Here is a 12,100-nt window from a genome sequence, read left to right as displayed (position 1 = left end):
ATGTTAAAAGTTGTACCTCCTCTATAAGTAAAGGGGCAGTCAATGGCAGCTGGAGAAGGGCGGGCAGTCCAGGGTGGGTTAAGAGCTGTTCTGGTTGGCCTCTGCTACTCTGCTCTTGCAGACAGGATGCAACACTGGTGGGACTGCAGAGAATTGAGAGATCCAACCAGCATCACCTCACTACTAGTGCCCTTTTGTTGGGCACAAGGGCTCATGGCCTACAAGCGCCTGCCACCTACACCCATTCAACTGCAAGCACGACGTGTCAGCATTGGCTTGGCCTGTGTCTTAGTGCAGGTTATGATTACATGACCTCATTCATAGCACGCTCCTCAAATGTTCCTCTTTTGCCCGTCTCCCCTTTCTTCCGGCGTGGGATTTAAAGATTATTTAGTGTTTCGTTTGAAATGGATTGTGGGTCTGTGGCATGTGAGAGTGCCAAAAGCAAATTAAAGCGATCGGAGGAAGTCTACAAAAGAAATAGTTTTCGCTAGTTTTTAGAACCAGGAATACATTTCTTGTGGGCAAAAATTGATGTTGAATCTATAAGCTGAATACTGGGAGCAGACTGAGTTCGAGTTTAGCTCCTTTCGAAAGGCATTGATGTGGGACTGTAGGTTGAGGTGTTCAGCCACCATCAAGCCTGGAGATTTTGCTGAGTCTGCGATGATTGGAGAGGTGTTGAATAGGTTTTTCTTTGGGGTAGGCTTGTAATGGGATGGTGCTAATGGGGGGTGCAGTTGGTTATTCTGTTTATATGAGGTTGAGTTTCAGATCGAGAGCTGTGGTTTGTTCTCTAAATCTTAAAAGGCGTCTTGTGCAAGTGTCCAGATATTCAGACTGTGCTTTAACAACTGAATTTTATTTCATTTTTAAATAGTTTAGCAGCTTTTTACTGAAGACTAAGTTACAGTGTATAGACTGAGATGTTTTTCAAAACCATATTTAAATTATTTCAAGTTGCTTGATTTTACTTTTTTTAATAGTGGTCTCATTTTTGTGTGCTGTTCAGGTCACTGCTGTTGGATGAATTTACACAGTGCAGGGGGGTGGATTTTTGTTGGCTGTTGAAAGTGTGACAGGTTCAGCGTGAATTCAGTATACTATTAGCTCGATGGACTGATGCTTCTACTCCACTGATGTTTGATCTCATGGTCACAGGTTGAAATTCCAGACCCAGCCCTTCCTCCTTAATACCATTAAGTTGGATTACCAATGTCTGCCAAGATTACTCAAGAGCTTAATGTGCGCTTTACAAATGCACGCCATGCTATGTTGTGCGCCAATTGCTGTACTTGCTACATCGGTCTTGCCCCAAACCACTGCTTTGGCAAGGGGGGAGATTTTAAAACATTGTAGATGTTGGTACATTTTTTGTGGGTTGGTACTAGTGTGGTCGAATTAGACCAGCTTTCTGCAACTCCATTTCTATGTTAATCACTATATGACCCGACCTGACCTGCACCACAGTCCTCCAACGATTTAGGTGATGTTGAACTGACTGGAAGAGGGTGAGCCTTAGCATGGTATTAAGGGTGCGGCCTGCAGCTGTATTTGCTTACCAAGTGCTATAATTGCTGCAACTCATTTGCACATCGCCACCAAGGATTTGTATGAAGGAAACTTCTTTTCCACCAAGCATAAGAGGGGTATAGAAAGGCATTGAAATACCGCTGATTTTAATGCAGTAATCCCCATCATGATTGACACACCGTATTAAGGTCACTCAGTTGCTAATCTTATTAAAAGTGACTGCACTGCACGGTGTTCGGAAATCAATAATTATTTGTTTGAATCTGTATTTGCTCCTTGCTGGCAATCTGGTGGGCACAAGTTTTCTCAACTTGCATTTTCTTTAATTGCAGACGTTCTTCGTGGAGTCTATTTGTGTTGACCCAGAAGTAATTACAGCAAATATTGTGGTGAGTTAAAATGTTGCTGATCGTTGAATTTTTTTCCTTCTTTCGTGAACGTGAAGTACATGCTTTAATTTTTGTTCAGAGGGATGGAGAAAAACTTTGGGCCGGCCAGTTGGCGTTAACGCTACCTTTGAGATCACAGCTTATGTCTTTGTGTGAGAAAAAAAAAATAGCATTGTTCATACTTTCAGATAGCAGTGCCCATGCTCAACGCCAACCTGTTAACACCATATTGGGAGTTTGTACTACATTTTTATAGAGTATCTCCGTTCCAAACTGTTATGGATGATAAATAAATGTTTGCATTACAATTGTCTTGGTAAGAAATAATGACAATAAAAATAAATAACTCCTATGTTTGAGAAATCACATATTTAGTATCCGGCACGGTAGATTATGTGGTATTGCTTCCAACATATATATTTCATATTGCTGTGCTAGTATTTATTGCAGTAGCTGATGGGTTAAGGAAATTATGCACAACTAAAAGAAACTGAAGTGTGTTACTATCTGTGATAGTGAACGATGGGGGCCAAATGTTACATGGGCGTTGTGACTTTTTACCACCACAGCAGAAGAATAATCAGTCTACTTTTACCCAGCAAACTGTTTTTCCAGTTGGGAAGCAAATGGCATTCGTCCTCAAACATTGGAAGAAATACAGAAAATTGGATTAGGGCATGAGCTTGTTCTATTTGGAAGACGAGAATTAATAACCTGCCTCTTTAGACTGGTGGGTTCGGTTATCCGGTGTTATCCAGACAATCCTCCACGGAATAATTAGATTGCACCTGATAGTTCCTGTTCGCTTTGTGCTTAACTTTAGCTTGCACTGTTGTTTTCCAAGAGCTTCTGCACTTTAAATACATGAGATCTAATGAATTCAGGATTAAAAGTACAAATGCACTTAATTTAATTCCAGACCAGTGAAGTCAAACGAAAAGTAATCTTGATGGTTTACTTCAAATTATTTTTCATTTTGTTGGGTGTTATTTACTATGCAAACGAATACAATGTATTTTTTTCTTTTGTGTAAAGAAGAATAACAATTTGCATGCAAAAATGTGATATTCTGTGTGTGTGTGTGTGTTTGTATATATATATATATATATATATATATATATATATATATATATATATATATATATATATATTATTAGAAATAACGTGGAGCCACTGTTGTGTGGCAATTGGTACAAAATGAGTTTGTTTGAGGTTCATTATTTAGTATACATCTACGTTTGAGGGGGTGAACGATTCACTTTTTGAAGAGGACCAATAAAAAAAAATTAAAAAATGACAAAAGAAGTATTGCTCAAATATTTTTTCCTTTATATGCGTTGCTATGTTAGTTAGACAATAGTCTTAGGATGTTTGAAGGAACAGATTTGTAGAGTTTTTAAGCAAACTAGGTCAGCATTCCATGCTCATGCATGCATGTAATAAGGAGAGACGGCTATCATGGGCATCAGAAATTGACAGAAGATAAGAGCTTAAGTCTAATTCATCGTGATGGTTTTGGGGTAATCAGTTACTTAATTATCAAGCCTCTCACTTTTCTGGCTGCTTGGTCTAAACCAAAACATTTTACAAAGAGTGAAAACCATTCATCACAATTTTATAAATTAAACCCGGGCATATATAAATTCAAAATGAAATAATGTTTAGTGTGAATGCATCTCCTTTGATGTGGCAGACAGGTAAAAACGCACATTTCTTATAGACTCATGTTGCAGCAAAAGCAATCAGTTTCAAGTGCTGTGAGGTAACATATAGCTCACAGTCAAAAAATACTTTTTATTTCTCGCTATTCAGTAGGAATATCCTCCTGGAATCCCCATATTTGTCATACTGAATAAATCTAACAAAATCTTATTTGGTGGTTAGAGCAGTGGAAACCTCTGGTTGAAAGCTGTGAAAAGCGAAACCCAAGTATCCCCACAGTGTTTCCTTGTTACTTGGTCGACAGGAGAGCTCAAGAACTATAGCACAATGCACTGGTCAACGGGCAGCGCCTGGGAGTGCAGCCCTTCCAGGATTATTCGACCCCTAATCAAGGTGGGGGACAAAGTGACTTGACAAACTGATATCTGCATGATTGTGTCTTAGAGTGTTCGGTAGTGGCTCACATTGGCGTGTGTTTGACATTTGAAGCTGCTTCCAAAAGTATGCAGAAGGGTCCAGTTCTCCCATGCAGCATTGTTGCTTAGGGCACTGCTTCCCAGCTCTGCCTTATCAGTCTCGCACAGTTTTATGCACCCGAGGATCCGACGTCTTCATCACGAATGCAGAGTGGCTTCAGAAGAGTCTGCAGGCGGTGGACATGCATATGGATTGCTCTGCAACTGGTGCAAAAGCGAGATCCAGGCAGTGGCTAGTCTACTGGTTTACATGCTCTTTTAAAGTGAAAGCAAATAGCATTTAGTATCTGTAATGTGTAAAGCATTCTGGGTCCCCAACAGTTTGACTAGGAACCTAGGATTGCAAGGAGATAATATTTTGGGAGAGCGGCGGGTGGCCTAAGTTTGTATGTTTTTTTAAAGATGATTGCAACTGTTTATCCTAAAGACTAGAGGTCTAACACGTTTTGTAGGTGTTTATTTCAGTCTGGCGTGTAATACTGCTTGCCCTGTACATGATAAACATGGTGTGCTATACCACAGAAAATGGCTTTAGTTTATCCCGCCATCAATTACTAAATTCTTTGGTCAGGAACCCTCAGCCATTGTTTTGTGATATTTTCAATCTCACCTTGGATCAGCCTACAGGAGTATTCTGATGGACACTTCTACCTGCATATTCCACACTTGTAGAATTATCCTGTGCGTCCGACTGGATCCGGAAACTTCAAAGCTATCAAGCCGCCGGTATGGGACGCAGGCTTCCTATTTATGACTCCAGTAATGTCAGATGCCTTTTTTTTTAACGTGCCTTCAGCGTGCATCCAAACTTGCTCTCTGGTGTTTGTAGTTTTCCACTGAATGTTACAGCAGATAACCTGAGCCAGTGCGATTTTGTTGTTCACAACTGCCAACTCCTGCCAGTGGTAGTGCAAGACATCTCCGTCTGGTGAGGCCCTCCTGAAGTGGTCTTCTGTGAAAATGCTCAGTGCCAGCAGCTCTGTGCCTTCAGTAACCATTGAGGGGAGCTTTTGGGGATGTTTCAGTTGAGGTGGAACTTTCAGCAGCATTGCATGTTTTCCCATAACCGTGATTCCTCAAGGTTATCCAAGCACAATCCTAGTGTTGTTGCAGTTACAGAGTCCTATTTCGCCATGGCAACAGAGGCCTGCTAGTGGAATTGACTCAAAAGGTATATAACTTCACCTTTACAAACAATTAGTATACTTGAAGCAGAGTACTCCTTTTGACCCTGATGGGCGGGGAAAAGGTGGAGGAGTTGAGTAGCTTTGAACATGACACTTTCACGTGTTAGTGCAGGCCTAACACGTCTGCTGATAAGTATTATTCCTAGCTTCTGGATCCCGATGGCTCATTTACAGAAGAATCAGCAAATTATCTTGAGGGCCTAGACAGCCAGTCCAGTAGAATTTTATTAACGGGAGACCTTGGTATCTGGTCAGATGAGGCTCATGATTAATCAAAGTAAGTCTGCAAACTCTGGAAAATTCGATGTTATTTTCATTAATGGTCAGCTCCACTTATAACTGAAGCTTCTGATGTTCGCTCAAGTTGGATTTCCCCCAAAGTATTGCCCACCACTTTGTGTTTACCCCTTCACCACCTCTAGTTTTTCAGAGGGCATACACGCACTATGTGACTCTTCCAGCAACTCCCATCTAGAGCCTTCTACTGTAGCCAGGTTCTATCTGGCACCAGTGACGTCCTGGTTTGAAGGTTGATGCTACTAGAAGCAAAGAGATTAATGTGCAGCCTTTATGAACCCCAGCGAAACAAATTTCCAAGAACTGGCTAAACTCACAACATAGCCTATAGTTCCTTATTGGAAATTCAGTTAATTTATATTAAGGCCTTCTGCTTGTGGTGCTTTATTTTTATTTTTTATATTATATTTTTTAGCATGAGCTGTAACACTTATTTTCTAACGCAGATCTCAAAAGAAAATCATCCGTCTGACATACAAGTAGATTTCGTTGTCCATTGCTGCACTTTTTCTGACAGGTCAAATTGCATATGAATTCCATGCGTTCTAATTGGTCTGGTACAAATGCACACAATCGCGCGTATTTATTTAAACAGTTGGAGCATGAGAAATGTACCATAGGTTTAGATTTTGCAGCGATGAGTTCCGTCTCCTCTGCATGGTGGCGTCCGCTGTTGGACATTGTCCCGAGTCCTGTGATGCCCTTGGCCGCCCGCGTCTGCAGCATGGCAGGTGTGCTGCTCCAGAGCTCACTAAATGTGCCTACAGATTTTCATCAGATGTAAAGCCGTTTCACATTTTTTTAGCACATATTCTGCAGCGTGTGCATCACTAACCTGATTTAAATTTCCAATAGCAAGTGAAGCTAACCAGTCCAGACTATGCCGATTGCAGTAATGATGAAGCCACAGAAGACTTCATGAAAAGAATCGAATGCTACAAGAACTCCTATGAAACAATCAGCGAAACCTTGGATAAGTAAGTGTCGCAGGAAAAGAGTGGTGTCAGCTAGAATGATGACCAGCCATGATCTGTGTGGGGGATCTTTGGTACTGAGGGGCTGAAATGGGTCTGCCACAGGAGAATTTCTCTTCTGTTGTAGGATCTCCTATTTGCAATTGAAAATACACTTTCCCCACCAGTCTGTGTACACTTACTCTTGCCTTTCTCACACTGTATTCACAAACCACGGTGCCCAGTTTGTGTCCTGCAGTCATCTCATCCCCCGCTGATGTTTTTTTCCAGTATGTCTTTGTCTGCTGACTGTTTTTTTCCTTTCTGGCCAAAGCAATGCAAGCTGCAGGCCTCTGGACTCAAGCCATATAGGTTGCCCAGGAGATAATTTGCTACTATGTACCTGTATATACCCTGTGTGTCCCTTTAGAGAAATGTCCCCTCAGTCCATGCCTACTTCTTTATACAGTAGTGAAAGAGAAGTCCTAGAAGTACTTGTTTCTTACGGCAAGGTGGGGTGGGGCTTAGTCTCTCAGGAGACATTCAATATAATTGTATACTGAAAGAATACGCTGATCAACCCAAACAGGTTAAAAGATCCTGGTCAGTTCACTATTAGTGTTGTGGACAAATATTTGGGGGGGGCTAGGGTCCCCTAGAAATGTTGAGATTATGACGGAGCCCTCCACCATTAGTAACCGGGTTACTATATTGTTAACCGTATTCTTTTAATTGGGGTCAAAAATAAGCCTAGCATTTGAACAGAATACTTCAATTCATTTTGTAGTGAAAGCGTTTCAGCAGCACTTAAGGTAGTGTGAATTGCATCCACTTACTTGTAAAATACTCCTTTGGGGAGATAATTGCATATTTTTCATGTGTTCTGGGATCTGAATTGGTCAAAGGAGTGTGGAGAATGAACTCTAATGGGAAACCTTAGCCACAAACGTTTTTGTTCCCTGGCTAATGCTTTTTATTGAGCTATGCCCAACCACGAATGTTGAAATCCGCTTCTGTAACAGTCTGGGTGGGGTTACCATCTTGAGTGGCCAGGACTTGAATGGTTTGTAATGTTTTTAAATCTCGCTTGCTTGCATGTTATAGGAAATGTGAGCTGCTGTGATGTTGTCTTGGTTGCCAAGCTCAGTCATTCCATGTTGCATTTGATATCGGAGGGTGGCCAAATCCATGTTTCCTAAGCCCGAGACACACAACACACCAAGGCGCACTGACCACTTAAAATTTTTGTTATGTAGCAATGGTGTAAATGGTCCTAGGTAAATTGGCAACCCGCATCTAAGTTGGAAGGTAAGAGACTGCCATAATTGGAGTCCACTTGGCACCCTAAGCCTCCGAACTCTAGTGCCATTGCAACTTTGATAGCTACATCCCTGCTCTGACAGCCACTGTGTAAAAGTGTTGAATCACTGGGGGGAACCGCCATCTCAGGGGCTTGTTAAAGACCCTGGGGAGACTGTGCATATATGTATGAGAAACGCAAAAATAATGTGGATTAACAGTGTAACATAATCTTGACAGCATGGTACAACACTTCTTAATCTCAAACATATGGTCCAGTATTTATATCAGTCCATGCCGCCCTGCCCCACCCCCCACACACCCCCGACGGCGTCCCCCCCCATCTTCTAACACTCTGCTCTTTCGCACACTATGCTCCGATCCATCGCTTTCTTGGCAGCGTCACTTAGGCTTCTGGGCTAGGGTTTCACCAGTGACGGGTGATGCTGCCCCAGGGAGTCTGCAGGGCCAAGCCTTTTCGTTTGTAACCTTCTGCTTCAAAGGTCAGCCTCCCTGTCAGCAACAGTCCCGCCATGTGTTTAACTTTGCAAGTTGTTAATGTTGCCCTTGTTTACAGTTCCCTGGCCTTTTATGAACAGGGCACACTTCGGTTCAAAATTCACGTTTCAACCCTTTGAGCCAAGCTGCCTCTGCGTGTCCCTGGGTTTCAAGCTCCGTTTTATTATACCTTTAAGTCAATCAATCAATCAGTGATACTTGTAAAGCGCGCTACATACCCGTAGGGTCTCAAGGCGCTGGGGGGGGGTGGGGGGGGGGGGGTGCCGCTACTGCTCGAACAGCCAGGTCTTCAGCTTCTTCCTGAAGGAGAGGTGGTCTTGGGTCAGGCGCAGGTCGGTCGGGAGGGAGTTCCAGGTCTTGGCGGCCAGGTAGGAGAAGGACCTTCCTCCTGTAGTCGCTCTTCGGATGTGGGGGACGAAACTAAGCTCCCTATGACCAGGAAGCAATTACAAAGGGGCAGAAGAATGTGAACAATGCAGCCTTTTCCTATACTTTTACCAAAAACCGAACTCTTTTTTAGGGTCGAGTATGCGCCAGCGCATTCGCCTCGCTTGTGAGACTATTCTTTACAAAATGGACTTGGAGCCTGCCCATTGCTTACCATTTGTGTGATGCAACGTCACTCTTCTTTGCAGCGTCCCTAATTGGCTTAGTCCATCCAGGACGTCACTTCCGAAGCTGGCTGTGGAGCACGGGCCAAGCACAGATTAATTCAATTTAATCCGCCCTCGTCCGCAGTGATTGAGGCTCATTCTTCCCCCTCCCACATTTTGAAGCGGGTGTAGTGTTTCGCTATCAGCTGTTAGAGTATCACAGCTGTGCCATGCACTAGCAGGAAACCTAGAACATTCCAACTTAATTACACAATAGCAGGTTTACTATTTAGTGTATTACCAATAATAATGGGAACATTTCTGCAGTGCGACAGCTTAAACTGCCTGCATTCGAGGTATGAATGGAAACCTATGGCTGCCCCTTTTTCACATCGGTTTTATTTACGGCCCCATGATAAAGTCCATGGATTATCCAAAGCTTTCATTGTGCAGGTATTTTTGAAGCTTTGGACTTCTCCAGGTTTACTAATCGATTATCAAAACAACTCGCTGCTATCTTTAGAAATCAGAACAGCAATTGGAGAAAACAATGAAGCACCGGAGCATAAACGCAGACTGCACTTTGGCCACAAACCTCGACAGCACCAGCCATATCCAAGAACATGGCGCTGGCTGCATGGTGGGCGGCGAGATTTAATGTTGTAATGTACGAAAATAATGTGTTTCACAGCGTGCATTGCAGCATCCTTTCCATTCGTATACTTGATAAGTGCACGCTGCTATAATGACTCCATTCTAAGTGTGCTCACTTACTCGACCTCAGAAGTGAAAAGGGTTTGATCAGCCCTGTGAGCTTTCGAATGCTTGACTTGCGGATGAGAGTCGCAAGATGTCCGCAGCGAGTGCTGAAATCACTCAACTAACTTGGGGCTAACGGGTGATTCATACCCAAATGCATTGTATTCATGTTAGCCTCAGAAGGATGAAGGGCTGAGTCGAGTCCACCATAAGACCTACACGCTGCTGAGTAGGTGCTTGGCTCACTGCACTTTAAGTGTCAAACATTGGCAAAGCTGATAGGTCTCACCTATACAAGATATATTACCTTTGTCAATATTTTTTAACAATGTTGCTTAGCAACATGGGTGAAAGTAAAAAAGATAAGTGCTATGACATGGCAGGTGTTGACTCCAACATTCCACTTTTTATTTTCTTTACATTTAGCTGTGTTGGACAGCTGCTGCTCTGCTGTGCAATATGGTTAAAAAAAATTGGCAAAGCCAATAAATAAATTTCTTCTAAGCGAGACCCATTGGCATTGCCAATGCTTGTTTTATGAGGTTGAAGCCTACCAGACAGTGCAGCTGTCTTGTTTCCCTACGACTTATTGTGGGCATTCTGAAAGCTTCCCCTGGAATGCATTTTGCCCATTGCCTACTATTGGCTTAATGGTGTGTAACTCACAGTTCCTTGCTTTCTATTTGCTGGCTTTAGTTTCTTTTGGATTGCCAGTTTGAGTTAATCCCTCCTGTGAGCATCCTTGTTAACTGTGTCCTTCCGAGTACTCCCTTTCTATAAATAGGTATTTAAATCTTAGTCTCCTCTTGTCACATTTACTGTTCATTTAAAGACAGGGGTCAAATGTCAGGCTGTTTTCAAGCTTGGTGTTTACTTTTCTTTCTCGGACTTCAAAGTGAGGGAATGTAAGTGGCAATCCTGCTGAGTACCCATGTAGGAAGAGAGGGTCTAGGATGGTATTTTTGTAGCACGCAACATAAATGAACGGTGGTGATGTTTCTGAATATAACAGAATTGGGAAGTACAAATAAAGCCATTTTTTTTTTGTAATTCTGAAGTGCGGTGGAAATAAATATTCGAATTCGATCAAACATTTCAGTACACTAGGTGATAACATTTTCACACATTATCGTTTGTGGGCAGTAAAGCTGCACGTTGGTGAAAATATAATCGTAATGGCAGTGTATTACCACGCCATGTGTATTCCACACTACACTTTCACCCCTCCATTCTGTACCACTCCATTCTACAACACCCTACCCCACTCTGCTATGCCACTCTATTCTACACCTCTCCACTCTGCGACATGCATAGCCATTCTACCATATGCCACTCATTCCATGATACAACATGCCACTCTAATCTACGCCTCCCCACTCTACTCCCCTCCACACCACTTACCCCACTCAACTCCAGTCTACCCCACTTCGCTCTACCCCACTTCGCTCTACCCCACTCGCTCAAATCTACTCCAGTCGATTGTACAATACTCCAGTCTACCCTAATCTATCCCACTCACTCCAGTCTGCCCTAATCCACTCCACTCAATCTACCCAACTCAACTCTAATCTACCCTACCCCACTCCACTCCAATGTACTCCACTTCAATCTACCGCACTCCATTTGAATCCAATCTAACCCAATATACCCTAATCCACCCCACTCGCATCTAGCCCAGCTCCACCTCACCCTAATCTATGCCACCACGCCCCACCCCAATCTACCACACTCCACCCCTTTACCCCAATCTACTCCATGCTACCCACTCTGATCCACTCTACCCCACTCCAATCTATCCCACTCAATTCAACCCAATCCATCCCACTCCGCTCCAATCCACCCCACTCGAATCTACCCCATCCAACCGACCCACCCAAATCTACCTCACTCCACTCTACCTCACTCCACTCCACTCTACCTCACTCCACTCTACCTCACTCCACTCCACTCTACCTCACTCCACTCCACTCTACCTCACTCCACTCCACTCTACCTCACTCCACTCCACTCTACCTCACTCCACTCTACCTCACTCCACTCCACTCTACCTCACTCCACTCCACTCTACCTCACTCCACTCCACTCTACCTCACTCCACTCCACTCTACCTCACTCCACTTTACCTCACTCCACTTTACCTCACTCCACTTTACCTCACTCCACTCTACCTCACTCCACTCTACCCCACTCCACTCTACCCCACTCCACTCTACCCCACTCCACTCTACCCCACTCCACTCTACCCCACTCCACTCTACCCCACTCCACTCTACCCCACTCCACTCTACCCCACTCCACTCTACCCCACTCCACTCTACCCCACCTCACTCGACCCCACTCCACTCGACCCCACCTCACTCTACCCCACCTCACTCTACCCCACCTCACTCTACCCCACTCGACCCCACTCCACTCGACCCCACTCCACTCGAC

The 12,100-nt window shown here is 43.6% G+C and overlaps 1 protein-coding gene across 4 annotated transcripts in view; it reads left to right on the top strand.

The window, feature by feature from the left end:
- PFKFB4 (6-phosphofructo-2-kinase/fructose-2,6-biphosphatase 4) overlaps positions 1-12,100 on the top strand; it is a 261,428-nt gene that overhangs the window by 197,454 nt on the left and 51,874 nt on the right. For all 4 annotated transcript variants that reach the window (XM_085624550.1, XM_085624551.1, XM_085624552.1 and 1 more), the window contains exons 6-7: positions 1,866-1,922; positions 6,400-6,521. In XM_085624550.1, coding sequence (XP_085480676.1) covers positions 1,866-1,922; positions 6,400-6,521 — 179 coding nt within the window. The remainder of the gene's footprint in view (positions 1-1,865; positions 1,923-6,399; positions 6,522-12,100) is intronic.

This window comes from Triturus cristatus, chromosome 9, assembly GCF_964204655.1.
Source record: "Triturus cristatus chromosome 9, aTriCri1.1, whole genome shotgun sequence".
NCBI classification, from domain to species: Eukaryota; Metazoa; Chordata; class Amphibia; order Caudata; family Salamandridae; genus Triturus; species Triturus cristatus.
This window is presented reverse-complemented; position numbering and strand designations above follow the sequence as displayed.